Source organism: Chanodichthys erythropterus, chromosome 3 (genome assembly GCF_024489055.1).
Source record: "Chanodichthys erythropterus isolate Z2021 chromosome 3, ASM2448905v1, whole genome shotgun sequence".
Lineage (NCBI taxonomy): Eukaryota > Metazoa > Chordata > Actinopteri > Cypriniformes > Xenocyprididae > Chanodichthys > Chanodichthys erythropterus.
Genome location: NC_090223.1, coordinates 10,016,447 through 10,037,834, shown reverse-complemented (window position 1 = coordinate 10,037,834; position 21,388 = coordinate 10,016,447). Strand labels below are relative to the sequence as shown.

General features: G+C 34.6%; 1 protein-coding gene across 1 annotated transcript; it reads right to left on the bottom strand.

The window, feature by feature from the left end:
- Nucleotides 1-7,799: 7,799 nt before the first annotated feature.
- On the bottom strand, nucleotides 7,800-11,461 carry LOC137003046 (coiled-coil domain-containing protein 106-like). Its single transcript, XM_067363067.1, has 4 exons — nucleotides 11,329-11,461; nucleotides 8,817-8,957; nucleotides 8,216-8,422; nucleotides 7,800-8,110 (listed from the first exon to the last, which is right to left on the bottom strand). The coding sequence occupies exons 1-4, from the start codon at nucleotides 11,459-11,461 to the stop codon at nucleotides 7,800-7,802; spliced, it is 792 nt and encodes a 263-aa protein (XP_067219168.1).
- Between the last annotated feature and the right edge of the window lie 9,927 nt (nucleotides 11,462-21,388).

The following is a 21,388-nucleotide window of genomic DNA, read 5'->3' as shown; positions in this document are numbered from 1 at the left end:
TTGATCTCTATGTGCGGACGACTGAGAGACATATTCCAAGGGACCGTCTGCAAAGTGCAAAACCCGAAAAGCGAATACTACAAAAACAGTCAATAACTTCACTGTAATACACTGTACTGTCACCAAATTCAGCTCACACATCACTGATGTCCTGATAGTTATACTCAGGGCTGGAAATGGCTGAGATTCACTGGGGGGACTCTATATGGGAATGATTTTTTTTTTTTTTTTTTACTTTCAATGACTTTTCAGATATATTTAAATATAAAATATTATACAATTATATAATATGCTAACATTAAACAGGTCTATTTCATGTTTCCTCCAAACAATATTTTCTTAATTATCAAGCAAGCACATTGAAAGGTCAATGAACAATGTTTATGAATTGTGTGTGGCACAAACATGTTAATTCAACAGAATCTTTGCTTGGAGAAAATAACCTGTTTGATTTTGGCCAAATTAAAGATACATTGTCTAGGAATTTGCATATGTGGTGCAGACTGAATTGAACAGGTCACAAACATTTTAAATGCATTTGTCCTCAGGTTAAAAACTGAATGTTTTGGATGGCTACCGCTCAGTTTATTATACTCTGAAAATCAACAATTACACATTTAAAAGGGAATCCAGTTTTAATGCAAAAGGAAGCTGATGTGCATTCTAAAAAGCAAAATAATTTGGATAATAATGTAAATATAATAATATTCACTCATCCCTTTTCTTAAACAATGGTTAAAAAGGTTGAAATGTGATGTTTATCATTTTATAAAACTTTTTCAGGATGTTACCATAGTCATGGAGTTAAAAAAAAAAAAAAAAAAAAAAAAAACATTGCTACCTGAACATGCAGTTTTATTCTAATATTCGCTGAAGTAATTTCAACTGCTGATTTTTACTCAATAAGCTGCAAGATTCTGGAAATTCATTTTTAACAATCATTTGTCGCCACCTACTGGTGTAACGATGTAATTGATGCAATCTTTATTTGAAGTATCAAGTCACTTTCAAAGGGTAATTTACTCTATTTTGTTCACTTCCAATTGGGATGGGGACTGGTTGTCTTCCTTGGTTGCAAGGAGTTTGGGTTTGCTCCCTCGTGAGGTTTATTTATTTGTTTGTTGCTTTATTTTTGAAAAATGGTCCACACATGCAAAGTTGGTTGATAACACAACTGCAATAAAGTAACAGCCTATAGTTAACAATTACTTGTTTACAAAGTACCATGGGAAGTCAAACTATCTACTTAAAATGTTCTTATACCAAACTTGTTGATTCTTGGAATACAGCCAGGTTTTTCCTAATGGGCATATCTGTCATATTAGCAGAACACATTTTTACACATGAGGAAAACTAAAGTTTAGTCAATAATTCAAGAATATCCATGATTCTAACTTGTACTTGGCCTTATGAAAAAATAGTTCTTGTAATTGTTACAATAAGGATATAATTACAGCTAGACCATTGATGGCTCCTCATTGCATGCTTAGGGCAATGTTAACTTTTTTCTCTTTTTTTTTTAAATCTATTGCCTTAATAGATTATATATTTTAAATTCTTCAAGCAAGTTAGTTAAAATGTACCACAATAAATACAATAGAACGTGATAAATTCTAGTAAAGGTGGTCATGAGAAGTTTAAAAAGCTTGCAAGATCATCATCATGTTTTCCCCTCTTTTCATCAGTCTTTTTACTGGCTGTTTTTAGATCATGATGACTTTCTCCATAAAGTTTTACTACATTCTGAATAGAATTCAAATGAAACCCATTTGAATTCTATTGAGAACGTTCTATTTTATCATAGGAACGGCTCGCGCAAATCTTATCACACTTTTGGAGCGCGCCTGCGGTGATTCGCGTGCGGTGCACCACTCATGCTTATAAAAGCTCCGAACGCTTGATATATACAATTAATTAACAGCCTGATTCTATGTTTCTATGTGCGGGCCGTTGCTTCCAGAAAACTTTCATCAACATCTAAACAAAAGTTGCTGGAGGAAAGTTATGGTAAGTTTTGTCCACAACACTGATCACTCACTCAGGCAGCCATGCATGCATGCATAAATAAACAAACAAACAAACAAACAAACAAACAAACAAACACACAAAGGGTTCATCAATGCCGCATTCACTGGAAATTAATGAATGATAAGACTATCGAAACACTCTTTTAAATTCAGTCAATAAATCATTAACTAATTTGCCGATAAGTTTTCAAATGAATCTTACAATTCACCATGTCTGTTAAATCGCAATATATCATATCACATAAGCGTTTGAGCGAACTTGAGTTTTAACAGACTTGTGAATTGTACCACTCTTAAGGGGAAAATGATACAAGGAGAAACAGCAAATTTCGATCTAAAGTATCCAGATAGAAATCTGTTGTCCATTCTCAAAGGGAAAGTTCCCAAGCAACATTGCCTGACAACATTGCTCAAAAAGTTGTCCCGTGTATCATCACCCTTACAATTCATTCATGTTAATTTAATGACATAAACTGCAGATTATATACATAAATAATATACATAAAAAAAGTAAGATACACCTTGTGAAAAGCGCTATGCAAATACATTTTACTTGACTTACATACGCTATGATATCCACTTGTTACTCAATGCCCTGTGCATAGCACGCTGTTGCGAAACACGTGCTAGCTAACTAACCCATGTGTTCAGTGATAACACCAATCACACAAGTACTGTGCTTTGTGTGACAGGTTTTGCACTAAATACCTGAAAGATAAATTGGTAAATAGTCACACAAACGCAAAGCTTGGCAAAGGCAAACTCAAAAGAAGGCATTGGTTGATGCGTGCGAAAATTGATGTGTGCTTCACACTGGACGCGCAAGTAGAGCTGAGAGGAAATAAGCTACAGTATAGCTTTCCGACGGATTCTAAAATATGACTTTGCTACATGCACTTGTCTCAATGCACGTCTCACAACGTCTTATTTTTTAATTATTATTATTCTGCTATTAATTCCATTCGATTTAAGGCGCAGACAATGCGTAAACGTGACAGAGACGTTACGTAAATCACGTGTGGCAGTAAAGTGTCATTAAGCGTCATTCACATTTAACAGCATTTCAGATGTTGGATTTGAAGGCTGCATACGTCATCAACGATGTCTTATTTAAGAACATAAGCATAACAATTGACTGTTATTCCTCGTGGGGTGTAAAATACTGTAATTTCTTTCTTTCTTTTTTTTTTTGCAATCTAACGGTTAATTTTATTAAATGCGACTGCCTCGATGACGTATGCCTTCAAATGCAACCTCTGGAGGACTCAGCCTTTAAAATGAGACGCAGCTATTTTTTTTCGGCTGTCAGCAACTGCACGATTTACCTTCAAATTCCTCTCAATGAACGTGACATTATCTTATACCGTGATGTCTGCAGATTGTTGGGGTTGTTACTGTGTTTTATCTTATTAGCTAGGCTACTTAAATAGGCATATATGGCTAAAGCACTTTGGTAGGCCTACAGTAGTCGCCAACTCGATCGCGTCAACTGGTATAAGAATGTTTCTATGGATCTTGTACATAGATTGGAAAAAAATAGCAATCAATTGATTCATTAATAGTAATATTTATTTTTAAAATTAAAAATTATTACCGAGAAAGTGGTTTAATAAAGGGGCATTTGATCTTTTGAAAAACAAAATTTTAGTAGGCCTACATTTTATAGTTCCAGTATCTTTATATGGGACAATAGCCTGCCCTAACGAAAACCAAATCTTTATAATTTTTACTGTACCAGTGTTTTTTTAATGAACCATTAAATGTGGCATTATGACAATGCACACTGAGCCCATTTCCCAGCGCGATTTCTTAACCGTCACAACGTTAAATTCCTTAAAATGGACATTGGCCTAAATTCTTGAAATATGACGCATTGCCCTAACGAAAGCCACATTTTAAGCACTTTTTTTTTTTTTACTGTATCAGCCTTTTTTTTAACTTGGCAAAAAGAACAATGCACAGTCATTCATGTCGCGGTTTCCCGGCCGACTAAAGATTGCTTTAAAGCGGACATTATACTGTGATTTATACTGCCCTATACATTTCAGCAAATAGATTATTAATTCATGCACATCCAGACTCTCATTTTCTTTATAATTTTGAGCAAATAAATCTGTTTTAATTCATGCTCATTCATAATCAAGCTTTTTTCATAGGAAGTGAAGCTCAAATGAAATAGTTTATAGTATACACAAACCGGTTGTAACCCGTGCGCAAGCCATAAGTTTCTTTGTGTGCACGAGAAACTGTGTATATTTTTTTACGTTTGCAAATGGCACGTTAGGGGGCTCCGTACGAAATCTGTAAAAGCAATAAATAAATAAATACGTAAATGAATGTATTGATAAATACATTCACAAAATTATACTTAAAAATAAATAAATGTGTAATATATATATATATATATATATATATATATATATATATATTATTATTATAAAACATTGTACACTAATCTACACTATTTTAATGTATAGGCCAACTAGACGTGTTGGTATCCATTAAAGAAAACGTATTTAGTTCCATATTCATGTTTAAATAGGCTTATTATAATGTTGCTTTTTTTAAAATGTAATCTATTTGATTATGAAAAGTGAACTGCTTGAGTAAGATAGAATGCATTATATCAGGAGACATGGAGTGGGTCAGTCAGGTTGACCACCTGCTTGAAATTGGCCTCCCACCCAAAGCATGCTGCTTTGGTTTGTGCTTTTGGTTTTTAAAACATGAAAAGAACATTTATAGGTCATTCTTAGATCACCCAGCCATTCTTTTACTATCTAGAAAACCAAAGCAGAACAAACGATTTTTTTTACGGCACAAACCAGCACAAACGGAGCACAAACGATTGAGACTATTTTGCCGATATTTTGCGTTGGGTGGGTGGCCAATTTCACGAAGTTATTTTACCTACTTCATCAAGTTTTGTTGTATAAACCATTTCCTTACAGATAATTTTGTTTTGTAAAAATTGTATCTCAATTTTAATCAATGTTTCATCAACCAATTGTCTGGATTTAATAAATAAGAAGCAAATATAGCAGACAACTATGATGGAGGCGCCGGCGCGATCACTTGAAAGTGAATTTGCACGTTCTCTCTAGGCGCATCCACTGCAGAGATGAGAGTCAGAACCAGCAATTAATATTAGAAGATGGTTGTTATAACAAAAATCTGGGTAACACTTTACAATAAGGGTACATGATTAATGATGTACTAATATCTGAATTAATAGTTTATTAATCATGAACTAATTAATGGACCAATAAGGAATTAATGATGGACTAACCTTAGCTACGCCTGGAATCATGAGGATTCATGTGTTAACTACAGCCACCTTAACTACACGTTAACACACGTTTGTTAGTTAACATGTTAATTAACAACGAATGATCAGCTTCATCAAGTTGACTCTTTAAGAAGAAAGAAGAACAGCAGACATCGCTCAGAACTGTATCAACTTGATCAGCACTAATCTTGCACTGTTTTATTGCATTTCACACATACACCACGCTTCAGTATTACTCCTGACTTGTACACGTGACTGGTGCAGACAATTTTTAAGCATTTCAAAATGTACTTTTCACTATCCCTGGTTAACAACTTACCAGAAATGTTGTTCTTGACGACAGCTCTGATTATATTTATTTCCAGGAAGAATGTTGTTTCGTAAATGTGGAGTGTATTAAGGTGATGTGCTTCAGTTGGATTATTGCATTTCATTATCATTTACTGTACATCGTTCCCACATCATGGATAACTTCGTGAAAATTAATTCGGTTACAAATAAACCAAAATTCATTTTGTTTCAAGTGATTTTCCTTTATGTTACTCTGTTTCATCCAACCTCAAAGAATACATACCTCCATTCACTTATTTAAATAGCCTGGAAACTATACTGCATGTGCAACTGATCACTTAATTTATGACTTATGTTGAGATGCCTCGACAAATCATGAACTCATGCTAGTTAATGACTAGTTAATAATGAGTTAACCATCATGTGCCCCTTCAAGTAAAGTCACGACATAAAGATGCCTCAACAAATCATGAACTCATGCTAGTTAATGACTAGTTAATAATGAGTTAACCATCATGTGCCCCTTCAAGTAAAGTCATGACATAAAGATGTCTCAACAAATCATGAACTCATGCTAGTTAATGACTAGTTAATAATGAGTTAACCATCATGTGCACTTCAAGTAAAGTCATGACATAAAGATGCCTCAACAAATCATGAACTCATGCTAGTTAATGACTAGTTAATAATGAGTTAACCATCATGTGCACTTCAAGTAAAGTCGTGACATAAAGATGCCTCAACAAATCATGAACTCATGCTAGTTAATGACTAGTTAATAATGAGTTAACCATCATGTGCACTTCAAGTAAAGTCATGACATAAAGATGCCTCAACAAATCATGAACTCATGCTAGTTAATGACTAGTTAATAATGAGTTAACCATCATGTGCCCCTTCAAGTAAAGTCATGACATAAAGATGCCTCAACAAATCATGAACTCATGCTAGTTAATGACTAGTTAATAATGAGTTAACCATCATGTGCCCCTTCAAGTAAAGTCATGACATAAAGATGCCTCAACAAATCATGAACTCATGCTAGTTAATGACTAGTTAATAATGAGTTAACCATCATGTGCACTTCAAGTAAAGTCATGACATAAAGATGCCTCAACAAATCATGAACTCATGCTAGTTAATGACTAGTTAATAATGAGTTAACCATCATGTGCCCCTTCAAGTAAAGTCATGACATAAAGATGCCTCAACAAATCATGAACTCATGCTAGTTAATGACCAGTTAATAATGAGTTAACCATCATGTGCCCCTTCAAGTAAAGTCATGACATAAAGATGCCTCAACAAATCATGAACTCATGCTAGTTAATGACCAGTTAATAATGAGTTAACCATCATGTGCCCCTTCAAGTAAAGTCGTGACATAAAGATGCCTCAACAAATCATGAACTCATGCTAGTTAATGACCAGTTAATAATGAGTTAACCATCATGTGCCCCTTCAAGTAAAGTCATGACATAAAGATGCCTCAACAAATCATGAACTCATGCTAGTTAATGACCAGTTAATAATGAGTTAACCATCATGTGCCCCTTCAAGTAAAGTCGTGACATAAAGATGCCTCAACAAATCATGAACTCATGCTAGTTAATGACCAGTTAATAATGAGTTAACCATCATGTGCCCCTTCAAGTAAAGTCATGACATAAAGATGCCTCAACAAATCATGAACTCACGTTAGTTAATGACTAGTTAATGAGTTTGATGTTACAGATTATAAAGAAGTTTCCCCTTAAGTATTAAAGACTAAAGTTTGGAATCTTATTTAGCCTAGTACAACTACTAAAGATGAGTTAAAATGTTAAACAGAAGTACAAATCAACCATTATATAAGTACTAGATTTATTAAAGAAAAAACAAGCACTGTAAAAGTAGCACAAGAGTAAAGCACAACAAATAAAAATCAAATAAATTAAAATAAAACCTGAAAATAAACATTTCCAAATATCAATGCCCTTATAAAATTTACTATTAACCTAAAACAAATGCCTACATAAACACTGTTGTTCAATTTGCAGTGAACCCATGTAACATATGCATAAAAATGTGCAAACACACGTTTTATAATAAAAATTTATATATGAACATTATAACATTGTCAGGATTAAATGATTTAAACAAATTCCTAACACAAGAACAACCCCCTAACAACTATAATGTGTGCTTATCGTTCATTTTTTATTTATGTCAAGCAGGTCATTTGCCTCTTTCATTTGTTTAATCACATCCTCATTGGCCTTTTCTTTACAAAGACAAAGACAGCTTTCGGCAAATTTCAGGATGCTATCTCCCTTTTTAAACATCTGCCTTAGCTTGCGGAATGATTCTGGATTAGCTGCTGCTAACTCTGCAATTGGAGCCTGGATGACTATTGTGTTCCTGTCAACGTTTAGTCTGTTGTAGGCCTCTGCCTTACTCAGGCCCTGTTTTACAAGGTTTAATACCTTGTAGTACCTCTTCAGCGATTCTTCTGGGGTATGCACTGAAAAAATAAAATAAACAAACTTTTATAAGATGGGTGACTATGAAATTACTTATCCTAAGCAAAGGAAAAATTGTATAAAGTATCATTATTAAAATGACATACCTCTTTTGGAATAGTCAGAAGTCAATTTCTTTGATTTCTTATGTCTTTTCGCTCTGTGTTTCTCCTTAACCTTTCTTTTTTTGTGTTTTGGGGGCTCAGAATCAGAGGACTCGGAAGTTGAAAAATTTGAAGATTCAGAAGTACTGCTCTTTCTTGTAGTTGCAGTCTGTGTAGGTACCCCTTCTGAGGGACCCTTCTGAATTAAAGCTGTGACAGACAATAATAAATTAACTGAGAACAAAGTAAACTTAAACAAAATATGGATAAAACTGCAAATGTTCCAAACTGTACAAGCACAAAATTATGGACAAATATAATTCAACAGCACTGAAAGTGATTGCATACATTGGGCTCTCCCAGACTAATTTTTTTTTTAGTTGACAATAAACTGATTAAACTGATGATTATACAGTCTATAGAGGACCAGGAAGTTCTCGGATTACATCCAAAATATCTTAATTTGTGTCTAAAGATGAACAGAGGTCTTACGGGTTTAGAACGACATAAGGGTCATTAATGACAGAATTTTCATTTTTGGGTGAACTAACCCTTTAAGTTGCTTCATGTAGGGTACAATGTGACTGGCTGGAGGGTAACTTACCATCTTCAAGTCTTGCACGAAGATAATTTCTCTCCTCTGTCAGAGAGTTAACCTTATCCTCCAGGTGAAGGATTTTCTGTTTTTGAACTTCTATTGTTTGCTTTGCATTTTGGAATTGTATTTGTATGGTGGGTGCAACTTCTAAAAGTAAAGAAAATGACAAGAATTTTTAAACATTCATAAAAATGTTGGCATAAAAGAATAAATAAATACTTTTATGAAAGAGTTATTGTACATTGTAAAATTGCACAATAAAAATAAAAACTATTAAAAGTGCTCTGAGCACTTCTGCAAGCAGCGTTTTTTTTTTCTGTTAAGACACTATGAGTAAAGTGAGTAAAGACACAATGTGTAACATTTTTGCAATAAAATATCCAAAAACCACTTGCATAGTATTATATATTTTGTACAGCTGTGTACTTGTGTTATTTCAAACATTCTCAAAGATTTGTAAATATTCTGGGTTTAAGAAATGACTCATCCCTGGCCATAGTTGCCCAGCAATGATGCCATTTCTGCATGAATATGCTACACATACTTAACTAGACTGAGTGAAGGACTGAGCACGTGCATAGTTTCATGCTCAGTTATTGCATCATCAAACTTTGCCTCTGTTATTGTTTTGAAAATGTGATCTCTAGCGAAAAAAAATTCATATTGTGCCTTTAAAATGTACATAACAATGTTCTGTGAAAATATAAATAATCATTTAATCATATAATATAACAAAGTATTAATAGAATTGTTATTACTAAAACACCTTTCAAATTTTTGGAAAGATTAGTTATTTATGATTTTGAAAAATGTCTTCTGTTCACCAGGGCTGCATTTATCTGATCAAAAAAATTAAAACAATAATTTTGTGAAAAATTACAATAAAAAAAGTTCTCTATTTTAATGTATTATTCAAAGTACATGTAACGCAAGGTCATTTGCAATTTTAACTGACAAAAAGCTGTATAAAGTATCACTTTTTTATGCGGCTCATCCAAATCTAAAATTATTATAGTATTTTGAAACATGATGTGCATTGACCAGAGTAGCCTACTTGCACACTTGCTGTGCAGTGTGCATACCTGTTCTTGCATTTTCCTGAACAGCAGACACAGGGACTGTAAATGTAAAGAAAGGGCTGGTAAGTTCACATTCTAATGTGATAACAGTAATACTATAAAGTACTATTAGAATTTTATACAATTTTGTTTTTTTAATTGTACATAATACAATTTATTGGTGTAATTAAAAAGCAGAATTTTACTTCACTTGGAAAAAAAAATACTCCAGTGCCACATGATCTTTAAGGAATCATTACAATTTGATTTGATACGCAAGAGACATTTAAGATTATTATCAATGTTAAAAGTAATCGTGCTGCTTTACATTTTCTGTGGACAAACTGGAATTTATGTTTTACTTTTCAGGATTCTTTAATAAATAGAAAGTTCAGTGAGCATTTATTTGTATTTATTAAATATTTTCACTACATTAATTAAAGCATTTATCAAATTACCATTTTGAAATAATCTAAATGTCTTCACTCTGTACTTTTTTTTTTTTTACAATTAAAATCATTTCAAACATTTGTGGCAAGATTTGAAAAAGAGAGATCTATTATTGTGTTCACTAAAATGTTAAGGAGCAAAAACTGTTTTTAACAATGATAATAGTAAAAAGTAAACACTAAACAGTATATTTCTTGAGCAGTGTGAAAATGAAACTCTTTTTAAACAACAACAGATTTATGAACTATTTTAATGACTAATGTTGCATTCTTAAATGCAAAAGAACTCAAATGCAGTTAGAATTTACAGTTAATCAAAATGCATAACTGTTACAGCTGACATGTAATGTGTCAGACTATGACCTACTGTACGTTTATGTAATTATATCAGAAATGTTGCAGATTCTATGTTAGAACTATCTCAAATTCATTCAAAATCGTTAATCCGATATCCAGATGAATCCAAAAGAATGGCATCTCTGCACTTACAAAAAACTGTATATAGTATAACTTGTGTGTGCCTCATCTAAAATAAAAGCCTATGAAAGGTTAATAAAAACTATTAAAGATTTGATACATTATAAACATAAAAAGATGTGCATTTATAAGCCTACTTTGTCTGCACACTTGCTGTGCAGTCTGCATACTGGATCCTGCATTTTCCTGAACAGCAGACACAGGGACTGTAAATGTAAAGAAAAGGCTGGTTAGTTCACATTCTAATGAGTCCAGTACTCAAGTTCAAGTCTTAACTCAATGAAGCGGTCATGGTGGTTAAAACTACACCGTTGATTAACAATTTTATTTATATTAGGCGTTACATATTTAATATAAGACCTCAGTGGGTATTTCCCAAAATATATCAATGGCTTCAACTAACGTTACTTGAATATTTTGCTTACATTTGAACGTAATTGGTATGTTACCAATTCAAAGACAGATTTTTCTAGTTTACTCTAACGTAATGTAACACTTTAGTCACTCGTTATCATTATCATTTTAAACACTTACCATCTGTAGCTGCACCATACTTTGGATTTATCTTAATTGGCCTCCCACGTCTAGTCGCCATTGTGCTCTCCTTGTCACGTTTGCGTTCGATTTTGGGCGCAACAACCACTTCTTCTTCTTCGTCATCTGCCATTGGAGCGATTTTCAAAATACAAGTATGTCCACCTTTAATACTAACATGCAATTCTGATGGGTCTTGCACTTCTTTGGAGTTGTCCCAGCATGTAAAGACTTCAAACGAAGGTACCACTCCAAAAGTTTTAATTTTATTCAAAATGTTTATTATGTTATGGCTATGCTTCATGTTAACACCGAGCACTGAAATATTGGTCAATTTACTGGGACGGTCAGGTGATGAACGAAGAGACTCGAAAAACCAAAGACTCGAACGGTCCAAACTAATCAATTCTTTTTCTTGCTCGGAATGTTCAAACTGCATTGGTTAAGCTTATTGGTCCATCATGTCATCAACGAACGACTCGAAAATGATTGGAAACAGGCGAATTAATTACAGACAGTGCAGAATCTATTGAATGTTATGCATATGCGCGACTCAACGAGTCACTCCCAGAGACGACGCGTTCTTGCCGATTCACATCAAAGATTTGTTCAAAAATAACGAATTGTTAAGGAAGGAACGACCCTTCACTATGGCGGGATTAATGACTAAATTGTTGCTAATGGCGGTTCAAAAGCCCTCAAAAAAGGGAAAGCTCAAAGTAATAAAATGGCTTCAAAAGAAAAAGCTACTCACAAGCAGAGTACTTTGTTCAAGATGTGGCCAAAAGATGAAACTGACCAGGAACAGTAAAATTTCTGATGGATATAACTGGTGAGTCGCGGTAGGAAACCGCATATCTTCTTCTTCTATTGGAATTAGCCTACACTTACTTTGCCTTGTTACAGAACAAGTTAGGAGTAGGTTTCATGACTGTTCAAAATGTTGCAAAGATATGACCATGAACAGTGGCCTATTTAGCCAAATTGTGTGAATCATACGTACAGTTGAAGTCAAAAGTTTACATACACCTTGGAGAAACTGCAAAATGTTAATTATTTTACCAAAATGAGTGGGATATTTTTTGTTTAGTAAAAGACATATGCATATAGTCCATAAGAGAAAACAATACGTTAGTTCAATTTACAAAAAAAATAGACCCTGTTCAAAAGTTTGCATACTCTGCTGTTACCTGAATGATCCACAGCTGTTTTTTGTTTGTTTGTTTAGTGATAATTGTTCATGAGTCAGTTCACTTGCTAAAATCAGTGATAGAACCTTCAAAATATGTTTAAAAAAGGTGAATGAAGAACACCTTATATTACAAATTTGACAAGCAGAGCATATACCTCTCCATAACATTAATTAGTATTTTCTTTTGAATCACAGGGTGTGCAGATCTAAAAATCATCGTGGAGTTAAAAGCAGCCGATCTGTAAGGACAGGATCTTTATTTGAAAAATCAAAAATAAGCTTGCCATCATGGTTAACATTTATTTACAGGTAAGCCATTCCCTTGTCTACCTTTACCTTAAATGTCTCTGAAATTTAGCATGAGAGTGTAGAATGTATAGAGTATATTAATTGTATACAGTACGAGGTGAGAAGTAAATAGACATTAAAAACACCTATCAGGACCAATGTATAAAAATCATGGCATTTACTTGTTGCAGAACAAGATCTCAAAACTTGCACATTTATAACCCTACATGCACATCATGCTAGAACTCATTTTCTGTCAAACAGGTTTTATTGTAGTAGTACTATCCCTGCAAGGAAAAAGTTTGACTAACTTGATGTTTTTGCTACAGTATAACCATTCATTACTAATAGCACAAGCACTGTGCCAATTATAATAATAATATATCTACTACTGTATACCAGCCAGTCATCACAATTTGAAGTCTATTTGGTGTCATTTTATATCTTAGTTTAGAACACATGGGCTGTTTTGTGCTGTAATGGTTTGATATTTTTTTGTAAATTATTGATGTTTCATTGCACAGGTTCTCTCAAGGATTGCACCTGAGACAGATAGACATGATGCAGGACAGGATTGCTAGAAGTTCTAAAACTCTCTCCAGAATGGCTAAGGTCCTGAGAAAGATCTGTACCAAGGCTATGAAAGAGTACCAAAAAAGAAGAAGGCAGCAGATGGGAGGTCAACAAGAATTTGTTGTTATTGATGAAAGCAATTTCCGTCATAAACGAAAGGTAAGTTTTATTGAGTTTAGTGCTGTGGTTTGCAACAGAGATGAAGCAGCTGTGATGCACTCAATGTGAATTAAGGTCTAGTCAGCTTTATACAGTTAAGCTTTAGAATGATAGAAGGTAAATAATGCTATCATGACTTTTCTTCGTCCTAGTAAGCAATAATGAATAAAATTGTACAAAAGTACAATTTTAAATTATTATTTATGATTATTACTAAAGTCATTTATATAAGGAAAAGAACCGAAGAAAAGCAACATTGCTATGTGATTGCTGTGTAACCTTATTACAATAATTATTGTATAATTATTAGCTATTTGTATACAGAACATAATTGTAATTTTGCCTGACATTATCACCTTTTTTTCTTCTCAGTATATATTTCTTTCTTTTTTTTTTTTTCTTTCTTTTTTTTGCAGTATGGACGGGGTAGGGCATCTACCACATGGAGGCGAAGGAAGTGGGTTTTTGGAATGCTGGGTGTGAAACATAATCTGCGAAGGCCAATATTGCGTCTTGTCACTCGAAGATCAAGAAATCATCTAATTCCAATTATTGTCAAACATGTGCGTCCAGGTACAATCCTGATCTCAGATGAGTGGAGAGCTTACAGAGGTGTGCTGGCAAATATGGGCTACAGACATTTTACAGTCAATCACAGTCACTGGTTTGTAGACCCAAACACTGGAGCCCATTCACAGCATCTAGAACGAGCATGGCTGTCTTATAAAACAAGGGTGTGGAGACTAAGAGGAAACAGGACAGAGAAAATGTTAAAAGAACATCTCGCTCTCATTGAATGGACCAACTGGCTTGGTGAAAGGCACAGAAGAGGTGTCCTTGGACGGTTATTCAGAGACATTTACCATCAATTTCCAGTCTAACAAATCCTATCTTCTTGTTACATGTGTGTTTAATGCTCAATGGCTGACTTCTTCTAAAACATTTGTATACATTACAAAATATATTCTAATAAAGATTATTTAGTTATTTTTATTATTATTAAGATTATTATTATTATTAGTAGTAGTGTATCAGTTAAATAAGGAAGTGAGTATTTGGACACAGGGAATTTTGAATGACAATGAAATGTGGCGAATTGATAATTGTTCTTACTTACAAATCAGAAAACCAATGTGACAAGTTGTGACAAGATCATTATTAACTAGTCATTAACTAATGTAAGTTCATGATTTGTTGAGGCATCTTTATGTCATGACTTTACTTGAAGGGGCACATGATGGTTAACTCATTGTTAACTAGTCATTAACTAGCATGAGTTCATGATTTGTTGAGGCATCTTTATGTCATGACTTTACTTGAAGGGGCACATGATGGTTAACTCATTGTTAACTAGTCATTAACTAGCATGAGTTCATGATTTGTTGAGACATCTTTATGTCATGACTTTACTTGAAGGGGCACATGATGGTTAACTCATTGTTAACTAGTCATTAACTAGCATGAGTTCATGATTTGTTGAGGCATCTTTATGTCATGACTTTACTTGAAGGGGCACATGATGGTTAACTCATTATTAACTAGTCATTAACTAGCATGAGTTCATGATTTGTTGAGGCATCTTTATGTCATGACTTTACTTGAAGGGGCACATGATGGTTAACTCATTATTAACTAGTCATTAACTAGCATGAGTTCATGATTTGTTGAGACATCTTTATGTCATGACTTTACTTGAAGGGGCACATGATGGTTAACTCATTATTAACTAGTCATTAACTAGCATGAGTTCATGATTTGTTGAGGCATCTTTATGTCATGACTTTACTTGAAGTGCACATGATGGTTAACTCATTATTAACTAGTCATTAACTAGCATGAGTTCATGATTTGTTGAGACATCTTTATGTCATGACTTTACTTGAAGGGGCACATGATGGTTAACTCATTATTAACTAGTCATTAACTAGCATGAGTTCATGATTTGTCGAGGCATCTCAACATAAGTCATAAATTAAGTGATCAGTTGCACATGCAGTATAGTTTCCAGGCTATTTAAATAAGTGAATGGAGGTATGTATTCTTTGAGGTTGGATGAAACAGAGTAACATAAAGGAAAATCACTTGAAACAAAATGAATTTAGGTAAAGTATTTGTAACCGAATTAATTTTCACGAAGTTATCCATGATGTGGGAACGATGTACAGTAAATGATAATGAAATGCAATAATCCAACTGAAGCACATCACCTTAATACACTCCACATTTACGAAACAACATTCTTCCTGGAAATAAATATAATCAGAGCTGTCGTCAAGAACAACATTTCTGGTAAGTTGTTAACCAGGGATAGTGAAAAGTACATTTTGAAATGCTTAAAAATTGTCTGCACCAGTCACGTGTACAAGTCAGGAGTAATACTGAAGCGTGGTGTATGTGTGAAATGCAATAAAACAGTGCAAGATTAGTGCTGATCAAGTTGATACAGTTCTGAGCGATGTCTGCTGTTCTTCTTTCTTCTTAAAGAGTCAACTTGATGAAGCTGATCATTCGTTGTTAATTAACATGTTAACTAACAAACGTGTGTTAACGTGTAGTTAAGGTGGCTGTAGTTAACACATGAATCCTCATGATTCCAGGCGTAGCTAAGGTTAGTCCATCATTAATTCCTTATTGGTCCATTAATTAGTTCATGATTAATAAACTATTAATTCAGATATTAGTACATCATTAATCATGTACCCTTATTGTAAAGTGTTACCAAAATCTGTTAGCTGGGGACAAGTATCTTCCATTGTGTCACGTGTTTTTATTTATTCTGGGCAGCATACTGCTGCTATATCACCATTCACTCATGTCCCGCACATTTGCATATAGCTTGGTTTAAGCATTTTTGAGGAAAATGGTGACTGCAGAATTCTCTGCTGAAAAAAAAAAAACATCAATTAACAATGAATTTATTTTTTTAATTTAATTAAAAAATGTAATAAAAATATTTTGTAATAGCCTATTATAAATGTCTTCACGGTCACTTCTTTCAATTTTCATATAATCCTTGCTGGAAAAAGTCCAGACCTTAACCTCAGTCAAAGTGTTAGGGATGTTCTGGACAAAATTTTACACCTCTTAATAGAAATAACATCACAACATTTATTTCCATCAAGAGGTGCATACATTTTTGGTCAAGATCTTGAATTGCAAGAGTCATATACAAACACTCACCCTCACTACCAGTCAAAAGTTTAGAAACATGACTATTTTTAATGTTTGAACGAAGTCTCTTATGCCCATTAAGGCTGCATTTATTTCATAATAAATAGAGAAAAACAATAATAATGTGAGAAATTTACAATTTAAAATGGTTTTCAATTTTAATATACTTAAAAATATTATTTATTTCTGTGATGCAAAGTTGAATTTTCAGCATCATTACAGTCTTCAGTGTCACATGATCCTTCAGAAATCATTCTAATATCATGATTTATTATCAATGTTGGAAACGGTTTTGTTGCTTAATATTTAATATAATAATATAAATATAATATTATATAATATTTTTAACACATCCGTGCTGAAAAAAATTAATTTCTTTTCAAAAAAAAGAGAAAATTAAATAAAATAAGAGGGATCATACAAAATGCATGCTATTTTTTGTTTAGTACTGTCCTGAGTAAGATATTTTACATAAGATGTTTGCATTTAGTTCACAAGACAAAACAATAGCTGAATTTATTAAAATAACCCTGTTCAAAAGTTTGGGAACCATTGATTCTCAATACTGTGTGTGGTTACCTGATAATCTATGGCTGTTTTTGTTTTGTGATGGTTGTTCATGAGTCTCTTGTTTGTTCTGAGCAGTTAAACTGAGCTCTGATCTTCAGAAAAATCCTCCAGCTCCTGCAGATTCTTCAGTTTTCCAGCAACTTCTGCATATTTGAACTGTATTTTCTGTATATTTGTATTGTGTATCACAAAACATAAAAAACAATCATAGATCATCCAGGTAACCACACACAGTATTGAGAATCAGTGGTTCACATACTTTTTAATGGGGTTATTTTTAATAAATTCAGCTATTGTTTTGTCTTGTGAACTAAATGCTAACATCTTTTATGTAAAATAACTTACTCAGTACTAAACAAAAAATAACATGCATTTTGTATGATCCCTCTTATTTTGTTAAAATTATTCACATTTTCACACATTCTGCAATTGGTTCACACACTTTTTCTTGCCACTGTATATACAAGTAATTAAGAGTCATAAAAATTGTAAAAAAAGCCATATAATTAAATATTATGGGATATTTTTGACACATAATCCATATTCTGCATGCAAGATTGCACAGCCTTGCTTATTTACACTAAACAGATAGACAGGAGGCACTTTTATTAATAAAAATGCGAATAAAAATAAGTTAATAAATAAAGGGACCATCTCTAGTTAATGAAAATGTTCAGTAATGATTACACTTTTCAGAAATATAGCTGAAAATAAGACAATTATTTACTTACAGCAATATTATGCTTAATCTGTTTACATTTAATGGATGACAACTGTAAGTCATACACAAAGCATGCACTTATTATTGAATTTTCTTTTATACAGGGAGTTCTTTGCATGAGGACAACATGGAGAAAAAGGTGGATTCACAAGACCTGGGACCACTCAGTGGAACAGAAACTGAGGAACCAGAGTATGGCTTGGAGGGCATGGAACCACTCAGTGGAAAAGAAACTGAAGAACCAGAGCATGGCTTGGAGGGCATGGAACCACTCAGTGGAAAAGAAACTGAAGAACCAGAGCATGGCTTGGAGGGCATGGAACCACTCAGTGAAAAAGAAACTGAAGAACCAGAGCATGGCTTGGAGGGCATGGAACCACTCAGTGGAAAAGAAACTGAAGAACCAGAGCATGGCTTGGAGGGCATGGAACCACTCAGTGGAAAAGAAACTGAAGAACCAGAGCATGGCTTGGAGGGCATGGAACCACTCAGTGAAAAAGAAACTGAAGAACCAGAGCATGGCTTGGAGGGCATGGAACCACTCAGTGGAAAAGAAACTGAAGAACCAGAGCATGGCTTGGAGGGCATGGAACCACTCAGTGGAAAAGAAACTGAAGAACCAGAGCATGGCTTGGAGGGCATGGAACCACTCAGTGGAACAGAAATTGAAGAACCAGAGCATGGCTTGGAGGGCATGGAACCACTCAGTGGAACAGAAACTGAGGAACCAGAGCATGGCTTGGAGGGCATGGAACGAATCAGTGGAACAGAGGATAACTCCCAGGAGACAAGTAAATGGAGAAAAACACAAAATGTTTGTCAAGCATTTATAATCACTTTGGACCGGAAACAATGGAATAAAATATGTCCATTGCCTGGTTCCACAAAACTGAGAAAGCCATGGAGTGATTATTTATATGAAGGCTTCAAGAAAAAAAATCCTTGCTGTACGCTTTCATTTAAATATCAGCATGTTAAGCCTTTGCTTAGCAGAAAAAAGAATGCCCCATTCTTACACATTGTGGCTGTCTGCACGTTTAATACGTGCTCTGCTAAATACACCTTTTAGCTAAAAAACGAACCAGCCAAATCTCTGAATAAGGTTAAAATCTGGGTCACCCAGAAAGGTAAAATCCTACACAAAATGGGTGAAAAAAGGTTTAGGCCAGCAACTCACTTGAAACGAGGAAAAATTGCACAGTCACTGACCCATGGCCCCAGTGAGTTTTTTTTATGAAAATCTTGTATCAACACCCACAGAAGAGATACTGGCTGGAAATATGAGCAGCTGCCTTAACAGAAATGTGCTGAAGGTAATAAGCTCAGAGGTTAGAAAAAAACAGAAGTTCCACAGTGACATGCTTACTGATGTACACCTTACTCAGACAATATTAAGAGAGTGTGACACATCCTACTTTAAAATGCCAGGATACATTCAGCATTTCAGCATGGATCCTTTTGGGGTCCATTTGTATACAGAAATGGGCATCAGTATTCTTGTGGAACATCTGAGACAAAAGTGTCCTGTGACCCTCTACCTTGATGCCACTGGGGGATTGGTTTCAAAAATTCCAAATCAAGACAAAAAAGTGCTGTACTACTCCCTTACACTTCCAGGAGGGGGTCGGGATGCACCACCCCTCCCAGTATCTGAAATGCTTTCGAATGAACATTCAGTTCCCCCCATTACGTTTTGGTTAATGCAGTTTGCACTTCATGTTTCAAGATACACACAAGTGCACATCTCGCAGGTGGAAACGGACTATAGCTGGGCACTGATCCACAGTGTCTTCCTTGCATTTAACAAGGAAAATGTCAACTTATATCTTGACAGAGCGTACAATATTTGTCAGGGGAAAACTTTTCCAGAGGATTTGAAACCATTCACCATTTTGCATATGTGCTCTGCCCATGTTTTGAAAGCAGTCCGTCAGGCAATACGCAAGCACACAGAAGACAAGGGCCTCGTAGAATTTACAACATTCTGCTTTGCCAGACTCCAAAATGCAAGCACCATGCCTGAAGCTACCCATATCTTCAGACCCCTTTGTACCATCCTGACAACTCCAAAATACACAAGAAGTGTTGAGGAAAGTGTTGTTCTTTTGGAGTCAATTATCAAAAAATCCAACAAACCCTCTGATGAAAATGAACTGGAGGAAAGCAAGTGGGACGTAGAAGAAAAAAACAAGTAAAAACAATCATGGGCAGTTCACGTTTCACTTCTTATTTTCAGAAGGTGTTGGAAGAGGCTAGGGAGCAGGACACTCATGACATTTCGGAAGATAATCCCTACTTCTGTCCAGGGATCCTCAACTTCCTTTTTGACAATTATATTGGAATTTTTCCAATGTGGAGTGGCTTGCTTCTGGGTGATCTGAAAAGACATGCCTCCAGCGTGACAAGCCAAGTGACCGACAAGACAAGGGACACCAATTGCCATGTAGAGAAATGGTTTGGCATCGTCAAGCACTCCATTATGGCTAAAAGGAAAAAAATGACACCGGGTACATTCATCAGGATAATGCACACATCCTTGCAGGCCAGGTACAAAGAGCATGTAATCCAGCACACACTTTCCCAAGGTTTACTGCTCAAGCCTGCACCACCAATGAATGTTAGTGACCCCACTGAGACATGGAAGAGGAAAGAGGCAAGGTTCCTGGCTAGGAAATCCAAGTTCTACTCTGATCCACACACAGTGCCAGTCCCCCACAAAAAAAAGACCAAAAAAAAGCACACAACTCCTCTACCTCCAGCAACTCAGAAGAGAGAGGAACAAGGGTCAACACATGATCACTGTAATGTTCCTTCAGAAGAACTTCTTCCAGAGAAATAAGTAAGAATAATATTACATTCAATAAAAATTTACCCCAAAAAGAACTGTGCAGTTACACAAGCAGAAAGAAATGTTAATTGTAATATTTAATTTAAGAAAAATTATTCAAGTTGTCATTGTAGGTTAACATGCTGTGGACAAAGAAGCCGACAGAGCTACTTGTAGCTATTGTGCAGGACTCAAATGAAAATTGCGAGTTCTTACTCCATCATCGAACATTTCAAACATTGAAGCCCCATAAATGGATATTTGGAGAGGTATGCTAATTATGACAATAGTTACTTTATGTACTAGCAAGACAGTATAGCATTTTGGACAGAATCTGGGTAATTTTACTGTCAATACTGCCATCTTTTTGTACTTGATGGATTCAGACTATAGAGAGTTACATCCGAGCCATTCTTAATGCAAAGGGATCAACTACTCCACTATATCAGCTAAGCCACTTCACAACAGATGTAATTCTGCATGGTACGGAGGAGCAGATGATAAGACAAGGTTTACGAACAGTAAGCAATTCCAGAACTTTTTTTTTAGCCTTTACATC

What these genes read in the sequence shown, in the direction of transcription:
- LOC137003046 (XM_067363067.1), bottom strand. Translation starts at nt 11,461, where the DNA reads ATGGCAGATGACGAAGAAGAAGAAGTGGTTGTTGCGCCCAAAATCGAA. An exon ending in GTATGGTGCAGCTACAGATG is followed by an intron (nt 8,958 to 11,328) that starts GTAAGTGTTTAA and finishes CTTTACTTTTAG; the next exon opens with AAGTTGCACCCACCATACAA. An exon ending in TCGTGCAAGACTTGAAGATG is followed by an intron (nt 8,423 to 8,816) that starts GTAAGTTACCCT and finishes TGTCTGTCACAG; the next exon opens with CTTTAATTCAGAAGGGTCCC.